Source organism: Planococcus citri, chromosome 1, assembly GCF_950023065.1.
Source record: "Planococcus citri chromosome 1, ihPlaCitr1.1, whole genome shotgun sequence".
NCBI classification, from domain to species: Eukaryota; Metazoa; Arthropoda; class Insecta; order Hemiptera; family Pseudococcidae; genus Planococcus; species Planococcus citri.
The window spans coordinates 81,403,668-81,420,083 of NC_088677.1; the positions used below are offsets into that span (position 1 = coordinate 81,403,668).

Here is a 16,416-nt window from a genome sequence, read left to right on the forward strand (position 1 = left end):
TTATTTATTTTAGGTTTGATTGTGAGGAGGTGGAATTTACGTACCATTGAGATCTAGATCGTATGCTTCTATTATGGAAGCAGACTCGAATTCCATTTTATTCTCTTGTAATCTGAAATCGTATTTTTTCAACGAGAATATCGGAGCGTTGTCGTTCACGTCGCCGACGTTGATTATCAATTGAGCAGTATTGCTGAAAAAATTCGTCGATCGAGATATTTTAATTACTCGTATAATTAATTTGAGTTTGAAAAATTGGCTCTATGGTCTAATTTTTGGTATCTAACGAACATTGTGTATACCTATGATAGGTTTTAGAAACAACAGCACGAAAATATTTAGATAGGTAGCAGGTAAAGTACACAGTTTTGCCATCTGTTGGCAACTGAGAGAACTAAAGGAACATGTGATAAGCGAAGCAGTCGCTATCTGTTTCAAATAGTTTCTAACTATTCTCACTATTCTTAACAGCAGAATGTCGAGTATTTAGAGCGGGAAAATAACGTAAAAAAGCGAGGGCGAAAAGGAAAAAATTGGCACATCAATTTTTTCTTCGGGAATGTGTTCAGATGGACCCCCTGAACTACCAAAAAAAAACCGACCCTGCTACCCTTGGAGCTAATTTTTTTAGGGGGGCTAAAACCGGTTGCAATTCACGTTTTTTGCGTTTTACTCCGTAAATATTAGGTTTACGATAAAAACTACCATGACAAAAAATGTTCCCCTTCAAATTCTCGATAATTTGATACTACTCTCGATACCCATTTCTCAAGGGGGGTGCCTAAAAAAAGGGGTGGAAAGAGTAGGTGTTTCAAAAAAATGTAAGTCCAGTAAATTAATCAAAATTACCACTTAATATTATTCGTTTTCGCTCAATGTTTTTTTACAAAGTCTACACACCCAACTACTGATCAAACCACCATTGCAGGGTATCTAACAGGTAGTGCAAGTAGTGAAAGTAGTGAAAAAGTAGTAATTTTTAAAATGGGTAGTGAAAGTAGTGAAAAAGTAGTGAATTTTATTAAAAAGGTAGTGAAAAAATGAAAAAATTCAAATTCATTCCTTTTTCTCGATCTTTATTCCGTAGAAAAGAGCTCATTTGTCGACTTTATTAGAGCTTGAATTACAAATTTTTGAGAGCTTTTGCCCTCGCTTCGCTCGGGCTGTTTACTTTTTTTCCCCGTGAAAAACTATTGTTCAAATTCAAAAAATGTTCAAAGTTTGAATCAGAAAAAATAAACTCCTCCCCGCATGAAGAAATTTTTTTTCACTTCTCGAAACATGAATTTTTGAAAACTTCTGCCCTCGCTTCGCTCGGGCTCGTTTGCTTTTTTTCAATTTTGAATTTTTCAAAAAAAAAAACATTTGAATTTTAAAATTTTGAAGCAAAGTAATAAGCTTCTTGTAATTAACCAATTCATCACACTAAAAATCATCGTTTTTTACATTTATGTGCCTCTCTCTCGAAATAAAAAATTTGGTTTGTTTAAAAAAAGTTTTTTATTCGCCCAATTTCATTACATCAGCAAGAACCTTTAACGTGAAAAAAAATCAAAAATTGAAATGATAAAATTATATTTTTGACATCTGCTTGCTTGAAAAAAAATCTTGGGATGTTGAAGACATTGGAAAACTAAAAGCGAAAAATTCTAATGTAAAATTTTGCCTCCCCCCGGCTCCTTTTTTAAATAAAATCTCTAGTGTTTAGAAAATGTCCTGCTAAAGTCTTGATTTTTTATTTTGAAATTTTGTTTGACACCTTGTCTTATAACGAATGCAATAAGCTCGTTTGTTTGTATTGTTTTTTTCAATAATTTGGATTAAAATTACAAATTTTCTCCCAGTTTAAATTAAAAAAAAAATGTCATGTGAAAAATTTGACTTTGTTAATTAATTTTTTTGTGTGTAAGGGGGGGGGGGTGGTCGAGTGGGTGGCATTCTGAAAATTTGGTTGAAAAAAGGTAGTGAAAAAAGTAGTGAAAAAGTAGTGATTTTTTCAAAAAAAAATCCGTTAGATACCCTGCATTGATTGGTCTTCAACCCTCCCTGGGGGCTGGTGGGGGGTGCTTGATTTTTCAAGTAACACACAACTGAATCATGTATTAGAAAAACGAATCTGGACGTGCGATATATCGAAGAGTATGTTTTCGAGGTCGCTGAATACGAATATGAACTTATTTTTTGGGTCTAACCCCTCAAAGCCCATCTGTGCCTCAAAAAGGGGGTCAAAATTTTGAAAAATCGCGAAAAGTCGAGTGATATATCGAATGGTATGTTTTCGAGGTTGCTGAGTACGAATGTGAACTTATTTTTTGAGTCCAACGCCTCGAAGCTCCCCTGTGCCCCAAAAAGGGGGTCAAAATTTTGAAAAATCGCGATAAGTCGAGTGATATATCGAATTTGTAGCCTACTCACTTGTTCTATTTTTAAATCATAAAACAAAACTTTTGAGACTTCCTTCTGAAAAAAATTGAAGTATTTTTGGGAGAAAATGGCTTGTCTTTTCATATTATAACTAAAATTTTTTGCTATTTTCATTTATTATTTCTTCTTCGTCGTCTTCTTCTTCTTTTTTGTTGAAAATATGAATGTATAAAAATTGTCTACCAAGTGATGATAAATTTCAGGGAGGGGGGGGGAGACATCAAAGCATCTGAAAATTTTGATTTGAAAAAAAAAATCGAAATGCTTTTTGAAGTAGTGAAAAAATAATATTGAACGCCTCCCCCTTCCATTCAAATAAAATTCGAGAAATTGTCTTGCTTTGTCTTTTTTACTATTTTTTAATCACAAAACAAAAATTTGGGGCCTCCCCTTTCTGAAAAATATTGAGGTAGTTTTGAAAAAATGGCTCGTATTTTCATATTTTGAATAAAAAATGTTTCAATTTCCCACTTATTCTTCCCCTTTTTTGAAAATTTCAATTTCTAAAAATTTTTACTCTAGTAATGATAAATTAGGGAGGAAAAATCTAAACATTTTAAAATTTTGAATTGAAAAAAAAAATCAAAATGTTTTCGTAGTGAAAAAAAAATTGATTGTAATAATATTGAACATCGCCCCTTCCTTTAAAATAAAAAATGAGAGATTGTCCTGCTTTTATTACCCTATTTTTCATGTTTTTTCGTTTTTTGGACTACTTTTCATGTTGAAAATCACAAATAGAAGCAAATAACGCTCATTTGTGGAATTTGCATTTGCGTGCAGGCAAATGAATATGCGCGCATTTTAACATCACTAATTGGTGGGAAGTGTGGAGAGTAAAATGAGTGATATATTGAAAACGAGTCCATGGTCTTGTTTTCAACGATCTTGAAAATATAATATTCGACATAATATTACACGATTTCTGGCAACTTTTCAAAATTTGATCCTATTTAGGGGAGCGTAAGGGGGTTTTGAGGAATCGTTAGCAGAAAAACCGAAAAACGGTTCATATTCGTACTCAGCGACTTTGAAAACATACAATTCGATATGTCACTCAACTTTTCAAGAATTTTCAAAATTTTGGACTTTTTTGGGACAGTCAGGAGCTTTGCGGGGTTGGGGGCAAAAAATAATACTATATTCGTACTCAGCGACCTCGAAAACATACCATTCGATATATCACTCGACTTTTCGCGATTACCCCCTTTTTGAGGCACAGAGGGGCTTTGAGGGGTTAGACCCAGAAAATAAGTTCATATTCGTATTCAGCGACCTCGAAAACATACTCTTCGATATATCGCACGTCCAGATTCGTTTTTCTAATACATGATTCAGTTGTGTGTTACTTGAAAAATCAAGCACCCCCCCACCAACCCCCGGGTAGGGTTGAAGACCAATCAATGGTGGTTTGATTAGTAGTTGGGTGTGTAGACTTTGTAAAAAAAAAATTGAGCGAAAACGAATAATAATAAGTGGTAATTTTGATTAATTTACTGGACTTACATTTTTTTGAAACACCTACTCTTTCCATCCCTTTTTTTAGGCACCCCCCCTTGAGAGATGGGTATCTAGAGTAGTATCAAATTATCGAGAATTTGAAGGGGAACATTTTTTGTCATGGTAGTTTTTATCGTAAACCTAATATTTACGGAGTAAAACGCAAGAAACGTGAATCGCAACCGGTTTTAGCACCCTAAAAAAATTAGCTCCAGGGGTAGGAGGGTCGGTTTTTTTTTGGTAGTTCAGGGGGTCCATCTGAACACATTCCCGAAGAAAAAATTAATGTGCCAATTTTTTCCTTTTTAAAACTGCTATTTGCCCAGTCTATATAGGTAGTTAAAATATGTACTTTATTGTAGCATGATTTTTTTTCAAACATTACTTTTAAAAATTATTATGAAATTGTTCAAAATCATCACTACTATTGAAAATAGGCTGTAAATGTTGTATTTATTACTCGAAAAAAAAATTAAAAATTTTCAAATAGATATCTAATTAAATGTACATAATTTGTAGCATGTTTTTTGAAAAATATCACTTTTAAAAATCATGAAACTGATCAAAATCATCACCTATTGAAAATAGACTTCAAATGCAGTAATTAATACTTGAAAAAAATAATAAAAATTTTTTGCCCAGGCAGGGACTCGAACCCTGGACCCTTAGGTTGGGAAACGAAGTACAAATATAAATGAAATATTTCAATCAATTTCATAGATACGTTCCTAATGCTCTACCAACTGAGCTACCTGGGCTATCAACCCTGACGAAGAATTATCTACATTTAAGTGTGTTCTTCGCCTACATAACAATGAGCAACAAAATAAAGCTATATAGGTAAATTTCAATACGTAGCATGATTTTTTTTTCGAATAGAAAAATGAGTTCAAATTTATATTTATGATGAATCGTATCATGATTTCTTTCGGGGTTCAGAAACTTTGGGACTTATTGGGAGAAAGAGGAGGAGGGGTGTGGGATGGATTTTTAAAAAATGAGAAAAAAAAACAATTTTGTATTTTATGTAACTCTCAGCACATTCAAAAACATATTTATGTAAAACGATATGTCACACAATAATTGACTCTTTTTCACATTTTGACCAACATTTCGGGGCTTTGTCTCCCCCCTTGTCTCCCTTCTCCATAGTTTAATAAATCTCATCTCATCTCCAGAAAAGGTCGTAATAGTCATATTTTTTGACAAATATTACCAACATTTCACCATTTTTTTTTTTTTTTGTTAATTTTTGAACATTTGAATGCTTTTTTGAATATTTTCAGATCATTTTTTTCACGAATTTTTCGCAAATGTTACCGTAATTTTATCATTTTTTGTTGATTTATTGTAGTCATTTTGATAAGTTTTTGAGTTCTTTTGCATGTTTTCAACACTTTATTCTCACGCAATTTTCCAAAATTTTATTCAAGGGCTCCTGAGAAATACTAATAACCTCGATTTTTTCAATTTTCTGGAAATGCAGGTGACCAATGAGGCAGCATCGGAGAAGTCGAGTAGAAAAAATTAACATAATATAGAATAACATGTCACTCTATTTGACATTTTTTCACGTTTTGATCAAATTTTTGGTGCTTTTCTCCTCCCCCTCCCTTCCTTCAGCATAATTTTGCCAATTAAATCACTATAAAAGTTTCTAGCTGCAGGCATCGTAAAAATGTATTTATGCTTATTAGATTTTTTTCCTTCAAATTTGTAAACTGGGTGCTCGTGCTCGAAAATTTGGCAAGCTTTTGAAAGTTGAGCTTCGAAGCTCTAATTCGAATTTTTGAAATTTTTGAAAATATCTTCAACTACTTTTGAAATGTCGTTAGCAATTTTTCCCCAATTTTTGGCAGTCCTGCACAAATTGACTCAATTTTGGGCAATATGATGAGAAATTTCAATTGATGAAAAAAAAACTCGTTTCAGTGTACTCAAAAGGACGAGTTGTGATAAGACCATTTTTTGGCATCAGCTAGTTATCGACTGAACCACTTTTAAAATGTTGTAATAAATGTCCCAAATACGAATTCGTGGTTAGTTAACCCAAAATGACAATTTTTGGGCTCCAGGGGTTCCCAAAGTTGCGAATGAAAAATAATTTTAGGAACCACTGAGTATTATTTTCGAAACTTTTTTAGCATAAAATATCTGTTTGAACCAAATAAACGTTATGCAATGTGGTTTTCTTACTTTCGACCATCGAGGGGCAAAAATTGGGGGGTTTCAATTTCTTGAAAATTTTGGAACCACCATTTTGGACCTACCCCTTCGAACCCCGCTAAAAAGCTTTTTACAGTTTATTAGTATCTGAGAGATCTCCATCCTACTAAATTTTGAGCTAAAAAAATTTTTTCGCTGGTACTCAAAAATCCAATTTTTCGTAATTACGATATTTTGGGAACCCCTGGTAAACTAGAAACCTGCGATTTGCGCCAAACGTAACGTTTTGAGATGTATATTCGATTATTTAGATGAAAAAGTTGAATTAAGATCCCTGTATATTTGTAATTTCGGGACTTTTATTTAGAGGCCCCCACTTTAGGCACCCCTTAAAAAGGCATTTATGCATATTTTTTCGAATAAATTGAAGAATTTACATTTGAAACACACTATAGCAAGTGCTCGATAATTTTTCATGTGATTTTTCCTGTAACTTTCACAAACGCCATTTTTAGGGGTGCCTAAAATGGGGGGCTCTAAAAAGAGGGTTCAAAATTACGAATAGGTATACAGGGAGCTTAATTCAACTTTTTCATCTGAATAATCGAATATACACCTCAAAACGTTACGTTTGGCGCAAATCGCAGGTTTCTAGTTTTCCAGGGGTTCCCAAAATATCGAAATTACGAAAAATTGGAAATTTGGATTTTTGAGTACCAGCGAAAATTTTTTTTGAGCTCAAAATTTGGTAGGATGGAGGTCTTTCAGATACTAATGAACTGTAAAAAGCTTTTTAGCGGGGTTTGAAGGAGTAGGTCCAAAATGGTGGTTCCTAAATTTTCAAGAAATTGAAACCCCCCAATTTTTGCCCCTCGAGGGTCGAAAGTAAGAAAACCACCTTGCATAACGTATATTTGGTTCAAACAGATATTTTATACTAAAAAAGTTTTTGAAAATAATACTCAGTGGTTCCTAAAATTACTTTTTATTCGCAACTTTGGGAACCCCTGGAGCCGAAAAATTGTAATTTTGGGTTAACTAACCACGGATTCGTATTTGAGACATTTATTACAACATTTTAAAAGTGGTTCAGTCAATAACTCCTCCTTTGGGCTGATTTGACGAGGAATAACCCATCTGAGAATTTTTTTCAAATTTTTCTTTTGAAAACTCAGATTTTTATTTTTTACAAATTCAAAAACAAAATTATTTTCAAAAAATTTCCAAAATTTTGCTCTTTTTTCTTCGTACAAAATTCCTACCTATTTCATCTAAAATAGAATATTTTAAAATTCAAAAACATTAAAAATTTTTTAGTTCTCAAATAGAATTATTTTTTTTCTCAGAACCAGAAACTGCATGATGCATTTCCCGCCTTAAAATACATCGTAGTTCTTACCGATTTCCATGACCTAGGTCATCTCTGGCCTCGATGGTCAAGTAATGAACAGACAGTTGTTCTCGATCGAACACAGGTTGAGTGGACTTAATAGTGATAATACCAGTAAATGCATCCAGACTTAATCTGTAATGGAAAAAATAAATTATAAAATTCAAAAAAATTAATCACAAAGGTGATAGTTTTGATTTTGGTACATCTGTTTGTAAATGAATAAATAATGTTACTCACTTGTCTGCTAAACTGCCTCCCAATGAAGTGTACCGAATTCCTTCGGATCCATATAGACTAGAATCACGATCTATAGCCTCGACCCAGGCTACAGTTGTACCAGTGGCCGCATTTTCTGCCACATTCACCTAGGAATTGTTTCAATATTTGAGATATCAGATGATGAGTTCTAAATAGTACCTACCTACCTACGCGTAGGTACTTAATTATTAATAATGGATGTTTTTCATTTGTCATTACCTCGTAATATGATTGAGTAAACTCTGGAAAATTGTCATTCACATCTCTCACGTAAATTGTAACTGGAGCGCTGCTATATTTAGCACTTTTTGGCACTGTTTCTTTGGCAATGAGAGTGAAATTGATTACTGGAAAAATGAATAGGTACATAGTTTATTTAAGATGACTGATTTTTTACCACAGGCTTTGGTGTTTGCTGGAAAAATTCAATGTGTGGGTCACTTTTGGGTTACTTTATTCAAATTCATATATCCTTGAATTTTTACTTTTAGCTTTCAGCTTTTGATTTTTGATTTTTCAAATTTTTTTTTCATATCACAAGAATTGAGAAGAAACTTAAAACCACAACATTGAAAAAAAAATAAATAAAAAAGGAGAAAAATTGAAAATTGAAGAATAACTGAAACTGAACCAGATAAATATGTAAAAAAGCTTAACGAAAGCTAAAAAAATTGAAGTTTTTGGCTTGCTTTTGGCTTTCAAAAAACCTCAAAAATTATTTACCTACTTTTGGCTTTAACTTTTTAGCTTTCAGAGTTGAGATCAGTAATAAGATCTACAAAGGTATTGACAGGATTTCAAAGTCTTGCAGATACCTAATTACAAATAAAATTTTGACAGCCAAGACGACCATTGACATTTCCATCTGTATGACATGACAATTCCTTTCTTGGCATTTTCCTTAATGGAAGCACATAAATTTTGAAAAAAGTGTTGATTTTTTCTCAGTTATTATTGTGAACTTACCCTCATTTAACTTAGGTACCTTTTTTGGGACTAATATTCCCATTTTCTAAATTATTGCACCCATGCATGAAAAATCATGTTGATACTCGTGTCAAGGTCATTAAGTATTATTTATAAGAATGCAGGACGAATTTTATTTTCAAATGAGGCGATTTCAAATTGTTTTGAGAAAAAAGTAAATGTTTTTGTGTTTGATTTTATAAATGAGTTATTAGAGTTTAATTTAATGACCTCTTTTTTATGGGGGGGGGAGAGCTGGGGGGGGGGGGGGGGTAATTTCAAAATATTTTTTGTGTCGAATGAACGTTCAATGCTCCTTTGAAAAAAAATAAGTTGACGAATTTTCTTGCGAAATTTCAAATATTATTGTGGTGGTGATGGATAAATTTTTAGTGGTGATTTATAGTTTGGTATTTCTTAGATTTCACGTTAATTGTTTTGTAGTAATTTTTGATGGATTTTTTCCCTTTCTTTTTAAAATGAATTTTCCAGCGATGATTTTGAATTCCATTTTTTCAAGCCGATTAGTTTTTTTTGCGATTTCAATTTTGGATTTTTTTCATTGTGATTTTTTTTCTGTTGCTAATTTTAGTTTTGAATGAGTTTTTAGTGTTGTTGAATTCCATTTGTAGGTACTAGAAATTTCCAAGATCAATTTTTCGTCAAAATTGGGGAAAATGACGTTTTTTTTTTCTTCTTTAAGTAAATCAAAGTTTCCAAAAAGTTTTCCTTTGCCAAAATTGCAAAAAAAAACCTTTTTTTTATAATTTTCAAAAAGCTTTTTGAAATTTCAAATGAAAAAAACCAAAAAAAATTTCACAACTTTTTTTATTTTTTCTAAATTCCAAGTTCTACTTTCTACTGCATGAAATTTTAAAATTTTGACACAGTTGGTAATATTTTTTCATTCTTTAAAAAAAAGCACCCTTGTAAAATACACCATCATCAAGAATTTTATTACGAGGACTCTCTTATAGAGAATTCCTCCTCAAAAATGTGACGGCCCCGTGTAAGGGCTATTATCCTGCTCAATTCTCAAATATAGGATTCGAGTCAGGAAATGAAGGAAATCAATCTTTAGCCCGATGAGATATTTTCCTTCAGTGGATTATGAAGTTTAGTGGTGGGTTGCGAACTCATATACTGTTTAATGCATTACTTTATCTGCGAGTAGCAAACTGACTTGTTTTGAAACGTAGAGATAGTTAGCTTGCATCAGCAGAACATTCATATGAAAATAATGCCAATCTCTCTAAAACATCTCTGAAACACTATGTGTACTACCATTTTTTGGAATATTTTTTAATTCTGAGGAAATTTCGTAAGCATCGAACGTTAAGTATTTTGGTAAGAATTTCTTACATCAAAGGGCCCTTCATATGCAGACTTGTAGAGTATTTGAAGAGGAGTGCTTGGATAAAATTTGGCAGAGATCCTATGTTGAGTATTGGAGTAAACAATTTTTTACTCGAATACTTAACGTACAATTTTCCCCAAACTTTGGTCAAAGGTTCCTCTTGAGATACTCTACAACCCTGCATATGCGGCATTATGTAACATTGCTTAGCCTTTGAGTGAAAAAAAAGAATGGTACAACGTGAATATTTAAAAAAAAAAAATTACAAGTGCAACTTCATATAAAAATTTTTTACTCGAATACTTAACATTCAATTTTCCTCAAACTTTGGTCAAAGGCTCCTCTTGAAATACTCTACAAGCCTGCTTATGTGGAATTTTGTCTCGTCACTTGGCCTTTGCAAAAGAAAAAAAAGAATCGGATATTTTGAATATTTTTGGATAAAAAAATATAAGAGCCTTTTGATTAAAATTTTTTTTACTCGAATACTTAACGTACAATTTTCCCCAAACTTTGGTCAAAAGCTCCTCTTGAAATACTCTACATGCCTGTTTATGTGGCATTTTGTCTCGTCACTTGGCCTTTGCTTAAGAAAAAAAAGAATCGGATATTTTGAATAAAAAAAATATAAGAGCCTTTCGATTAAAAAATTTTTTACTCGAATAATTAACATTCAATTTTCCCCAAACTTTGGTCAAAGGCTCCTCTTGAAATACTCTACAAGCTTCCGTACACGGTATTATGTTACATCATTTAGCATTTGAGTGAAAAAAAAAGAATCTGAAACTTTGAATATTTTTGGAAAAAAATTAACACCTACCACTTGGTTAAAAAAATTTTTTACTCGAATACTTAACATTCAATTTTCCTCAAACTTTGGTCAAAGGCTCCTCTTGAAATACTCTACAAGCCTGCTTATGTGGCATTTTGTCTCGTCACTTGGCCTTTGCGTAAGAAAAAAAAGAATCGGGTATTTTGAATATTTTTGGATAAAAAAATATAAGAGGCTTTTGATTAAAATTTTTTTTACTCGAATACTTAACGTACAATTTTCCCCAAACTTTGGTCAAAAGCTCCTCTTGAAATACTCTACATGCCTGTTTATGTGGCATTTTGTCTCGTCACTTGGCCTTTGCTTAAGAAAAAAAAGAATCGGATATTTTGAATAAAAAAAATATAAGAGCCTTTCGATTAAAAAATTTTTTACTCGAATAATTAACATTCAATTTTCCCCAAACTTTGGTCAAAGGCTCCTCTTGAAATACTCTACAAGCTTCCGTACACGGTATTATGTTACATCATTTAGCCTTTGAGTGAAAAAAAAAGAATCTGAAACTTTGAATATTTTTGGAAAAAAATTAACACCTACCACTTGGTTAAAAAAATTTTTTACTCGAATACTTAACATTCAATTTTCCTCAAACTTTGGTCAAAGGCTCCTCTTGAAATACTCTACAAGCCTGCTTATGTGGCATTTTGTCTCGTCACTTGGCCTTTGCGTAAGAAAAAAAAGAATCGGGTATTTTGAATATTTTTGGATAAAAAAATATAAGAGCCTTTTGATTAAAATTTTTTTTACTCGAATACTTAACGTACAATTTTCCCCAAACTTTGGTCAAAAGCTCCTCTTGAAATACTCTACATGCCTGTTTATGTGGCATTTTGTCTCGTCACTTGGCCTTTGAATAAAAAAAAAAATCGGATATTTTGAATATTTTTGGATAAAAATAATATAAGAGCTTCTTGATTAACAATTTTTTTACTCGAATACTTAACATTCAATTTTCCCCTAACTTTGGTCAAAGGCTCCTCTTGAAATACCCTAAAAGCCTCCTCACACGGTGTTATGTTACATCATTTAGCCTTTGAGTGAAAAAAAAAAGAATCTGAAACTTTGAATATTTTTGGAAAAAAAATCACACCTACCACTTGGTTAAAAAATTTTTTACTCGAATACTTAACATACAATTTTCTCCAAACTTTGGTCAAATGCTCCTCTTGAAATAACCCTAAAAGCCTGCGTATGTGGTATTATGTCCATCACATATCTTTTGAGTGAAAAAAAAAGAATCTGAAACTTTGAATATTTTTGAAAAAAAAATCACACCTACCCTTTGGTTAAAAAATTTTTTACTCGAATACTTAACATACAATTTTCTCCAAACTTTGGTCAAATGCTCCTCTTGAAATACCCTACAAGCCTGCGTAGGCAGAATCATGTCACATCGCTTAGCCTTTGAATGAAAAAAAAAGGAATCGGATATTTTGAATATTTTTGGATAAAAAAAATATAAGAGTCTTTTGATTAAACATTTTTTTACTCGAATACTTAACAAACAATTTTTCTCAAATTTTGGTCAAAGGCTCCTTTTGAAATACTCTACAAGCCTGCTTGTGTGGCATTTTATTTTTGTCACATCACTTACGTAGCCTTTGCGTAAGAAAAAAAAGAATTAAGAACTTGACAATATTTTTTACAAAAAAATTACAAGTATATAACTCTCGATCAAAAATTTTTTACCCCAATATTTAGCATACAATTTTAGTCAAAATTTGATCAAAGCTTCTTCTTGAAATATTAGTTCGGACAGAATATTGCTCGGTTCTGCTGATGCTTGTGAATTTTTTCAAAAAAGTCATTCTGATGCTACCACAGTTCATGTAAGTATGCATTTGGCGAATTAGCATTTAAAAAAATATTTTTACCTAGCCAAGATTTTTTTGCGGGAAATTATCGTGGGTGACCCCCTGAATAATTCCTGAGAGTTACCACCCCGTACCCCTCTTACGAATTTTTTTATGGGGGGCTGAACCCCCCAAAATGGGGGTTTCGCAGATTTCTTCTCAGGGGTTGATTTTACGTCGAAAACAGTTTAGTACTTTTTTGTTCTACGTCAAATTTCCGATCCAGTGATATATCAACTGTCCTTCTACTCCCCTCCTCCAGGGGGGTAGGGGTGGGGCTAATATTAGAACTTGATTTTCAATTCAGGTGATTTCAAATGTTATTTTTTTTTGTGATTTTAAGTATTTCTGCGTTCGATTTGAAACGAATTTAACTGAATTTATGAACCTTTTTTTTTTGGAGGAGGGGGGGAGGTGATTTCAAAATGATTATTTGTGATGAATAAATGTTTAATGTTGATTTAAATTAATACTAAAAGAAGTTTTTGGCTCACCCTGGACCAAACCCTTGTCATGTTTTTTTAAAAGAATTTTTTTATTTTTTTTTATTAAAGAATTTTTTTCTGGAGGTATTATTTTCCCTTTGTCAAAGTTTTTTTTGGAAAATTTTTCATCTGTAAAATTTTTTCTGTGCAGAATTTTTCATCATCGTTTTTTTTTCAGAGAAGAATTTTTCCTCAATTTTTCTTCGGAGAATTTTATCTGTTATTTTTTTTTTAATGTTTTTTCTGTAGAATTATTTCAAATTCAAATTCAAATTTATTTTGTATCAATTATTTTGAAAATTTCCTGCAGATTTTTATTCTGAGTAAAATTTTTCTCTGTCAAATTTATTCTCCAGCAATGTTTTGAACTGTGAAGAACTACGTATTTTCGTTGAAATTCTTCTCGGAAAAATAGGTAAATGTTCTCGAATAATTATCTTTTCTAGAGATTTTTTTTTTTTCGTTGAATAATTTTCTAAAACATTTTTTCTCCGGAAATTGACAAATTTTCCTTTTTTTTGTTTTCTTTTTTGGTTATTTTTTTTTCTAGATTGTAAAATTTTTCTTTTTTATTGAATTGGATAAATTATTTTGTTTGTCGGCTTTTTTTTGAAGAATTTTTTTTTTCATAAAAATGTTTTCTTCAGAGAATGTTCTTTTTTTAAAAAAAAAAAATCAATAAATGAAGTTTTCTCAACTCTGGAGGAACATTTACATTATGTGGCATTTTTGGCGGTTTTTGATCTCTTTTTGATGTTTTTTTTGATTTTAATAAAATTTTACAAAAATTCCATTATCTTTTATTACCTATTTTCACTCATTTTAAATCTTTTTTTTGTGTTTTTATGTCACTTTAACATGTTTTAAACACTTTTTCATCTAATTTTTCAAAAATTTTGCTGAAATTTTGAAATTTTCCTAAATTTTACTTTAATTTTATTTACGTAGAAATTTTTGATGTTTTTTTTTCTTTTCTTCTTGAAATGAATTTTCTGATGGGGATTGTGAATTTTGTTTTTTCAAGTCAGTTCAAAATTTTTTTGTGGTTTCAAATTAATATTTCCAGGGGGGAATTTTTTTTGCCTATTTTACATTCGAATGAGTTTTTAATGTTGAATTCTATATTTTTTTGGTAGCTAAGTAATTGATTTTTTGGAGTTCATTAATTACAACAAGTGAAATTTTTTCGGGATTTGAAATTCTTTTTTTTATACAGTGATCTAAAATAAGTACATAAGTCTTGAGCGGTGATTTTTTTTTTCAGATTGGGCCACGCACATTGTTACACTCCCCTTCACAATCAAAAATTTGTGTCCAATAATTCAGTCCGGCATAAGACAATAGGAGTAATAGCACCCTCCCCCCGCCGATTCTTCGGAACAACTTTTTTCTTAAAGGTGACATCCTAAGGAACATTTTAAAGCAAACTTGCAAAAAAAAAGTTGGCTTTACTTATATACAAAATGGCGGCCATTTTGATTGACAGGTCAGCCGAAATCGTAAATTTTGCGTTTTAACATGGGGCTTGCACCAACTTTTTCAAACTTTATAAAGGTAGATCGAAAGATCATGCAAAAATTTATCACCTGTCCAAATTTCAAGTGCTAAAGTGCGTTTTTCGATTTTAGGTGAATTTTTGAAAATCGAATTTAGGCCAAAAATGAGGGAAAAAATCAAATACCAAATTGACCAAGAAAGCTGAAATTTGGGATTTACTCTTTTTTCGACTTGCTAAATCGATTGGAAACGGTTTCAACCAGTTTTGAGCAGTTCTGGAGCCTCCAGCAGATTTTTGAAACTCGAAATTCCCACAAAATTCCATCAAATTGGAGTTGTAAAGCTAAAATTCATTCTAAAAACTAATTTCAATACGCTACGAAGTACTGCAGTTGAATTTCAAGTGGTTTTGGAGCCTCCAGCGACTTTTTGAAAATTCCTGAAGCCTCCAGCAGATTTTTGAAACTTTAAATTTTCACAAAATTTCATCAAATAAAGATGGAAAGCTGAAATTTATAAGTACTCTACACTCCAATTTTAACACCCTCTGAAAACGACTTCTGGTAAATTTCAAGTCATTTTAGAGCCTCCAATGATTTTTTTGAAAATTACTGGAGCCTCCAGTAGATTTTTGAAACTTGAAATTTCCCCAAAATTTCATCAAACTAAGATGGAGAGTCAAAATTCATTCTGCAAACTAATTTCAATACGCTACGAAGTTGACTGCTGGTGAATTTCAAGTCGTTTTCGAGCCTCCAGCAACTTTTTGAAAGGTTGTATGACGTCTTTTTGGAAAATTGAAATTTCCTCAAAGTAGCTGGAAGCTTCAAAACCATTTGAAACCACCATGTAGTCTGCGAAGTAACTGTAAATTTCAGCTTGCCAAGTCTATTTGATAAATTAATTTTGAGAAAATTTCAAGTTTCAAAAATCTACTGGAGACTCCAGTAATTTTCAAAAAAGTCGCTGGAGGCCCTAACATGACTTGAACCCACCTGAAGTCGTCTTCAGAGGGTGTTAAAATTGGAGTGTAGAGTAAATTTCAGCTTTCCGTCTCCATTTGATGAAATTTTGTGAAAATTTAAAGTTTCAAAAATTTGCTGGAGGCTCCAGTAATTTTCAAAAAAAGTCGCTGGAGGCCTTAAAATGACTTGAACCCACCTGAAGCTGTCTTCAGAGGGTGTTAAAATTAAAGTGTAGAGTAAATTTCAGCTTTTCATTTCCATTTTATAAAATTTTGTGAAAATTTAAAAGTTTCAAAAATCTGCTGGAGGCTTCAGGAATTTTCAAAAAGTCGCTGGAGGCTCCAAAACGACTTGAAATTCACCTGCAGTACTTCGTAGCGTATTGAAATTAGTTTTTAGAATAAATTTCAGCTTTACAACTCCAATTTGATGGAATTTTGTGGACATTTCGAGTTTCAAAAATCTGCTGGAGGCTCCAGAACTGCTCAAAACTGGTTAAAACCGTTTCCAATCGATTTAGCAAGTCGAAAATAGGGTATATCCCAAATTTCAGCTTTCTTGGTCAATTTGGTAAAATTTTGATTTTTTCCCACATTTTTGGCGTAAATTCGATTTTCAAAAATTCACCAAAAATCGAAAAACGCACTTTAGCACTTGAAATTTGGACAGGTGATAAATTTTTGCATGATCTTTCGATCTACCTTTGTAAAGTTTGAAAAA

General features: G+C 31.9%; 1 protein-coding gene, 1 long non-coding RNA gene and 1 other non-coding gene across 3 annotated transcripts in view; 1 reads left to right on the forward strand and 2 right to left on the reverse strand.

Moving 5' to 3' along the window:
- The window catches only part of LOC135837719 (uncharacterized), a 206,363-nt gene that overhangs the window by 103,516 nt on the left and 86,431 nt on the right, over nucleotides 1-16,416 (forward strand). The window lies entirely within an intron of this gene.
- The window catches only part of Cad88C (cadherin-88C), a 124,376-nt gene that overhangs the window by 27,132 nt on the left and 80,828 nt on the right, over nucleotides 1-16,416 (reverse strand). The window contains exons 10-13 of the mRNA XM_065352979.1: nucleotides 7,961-8,088; nucleotides 7,721-7,848; nucleotides 7,490-7,615; nucleotides 45-193 (exon numbers count right to left, since the gene is read on the reverse strand). Coding sequence (XP_065209051.1) covers nucleotides 45-193; nucleotides 7,490-7,615; nucleotides 7,721-7,848; nucleotides 7,961-8,088 — 531 coding nt within the window. The remainder of the gene's footprint in view (nucleotides 1-44; nucleotides 194-7,489; nucleotides 7,616-7,720; nucleotides 7,849-7,960; nucleotides 8,089-16,416) is intronic.
- On the reverse strand, nucleotides 4,560-4,682 carry TRNAT-CGU (transfer RNA threonine (anticodon CGU)). Its single transcript has 2 exons — nucleotides 4,646-4,682; nucleotides 4,560-4,595 (listed from the first exon to the last, which is right to left on the reverse strand). It is a non-coding gene; the product is annotated as a tRNA-Thr (tRNA).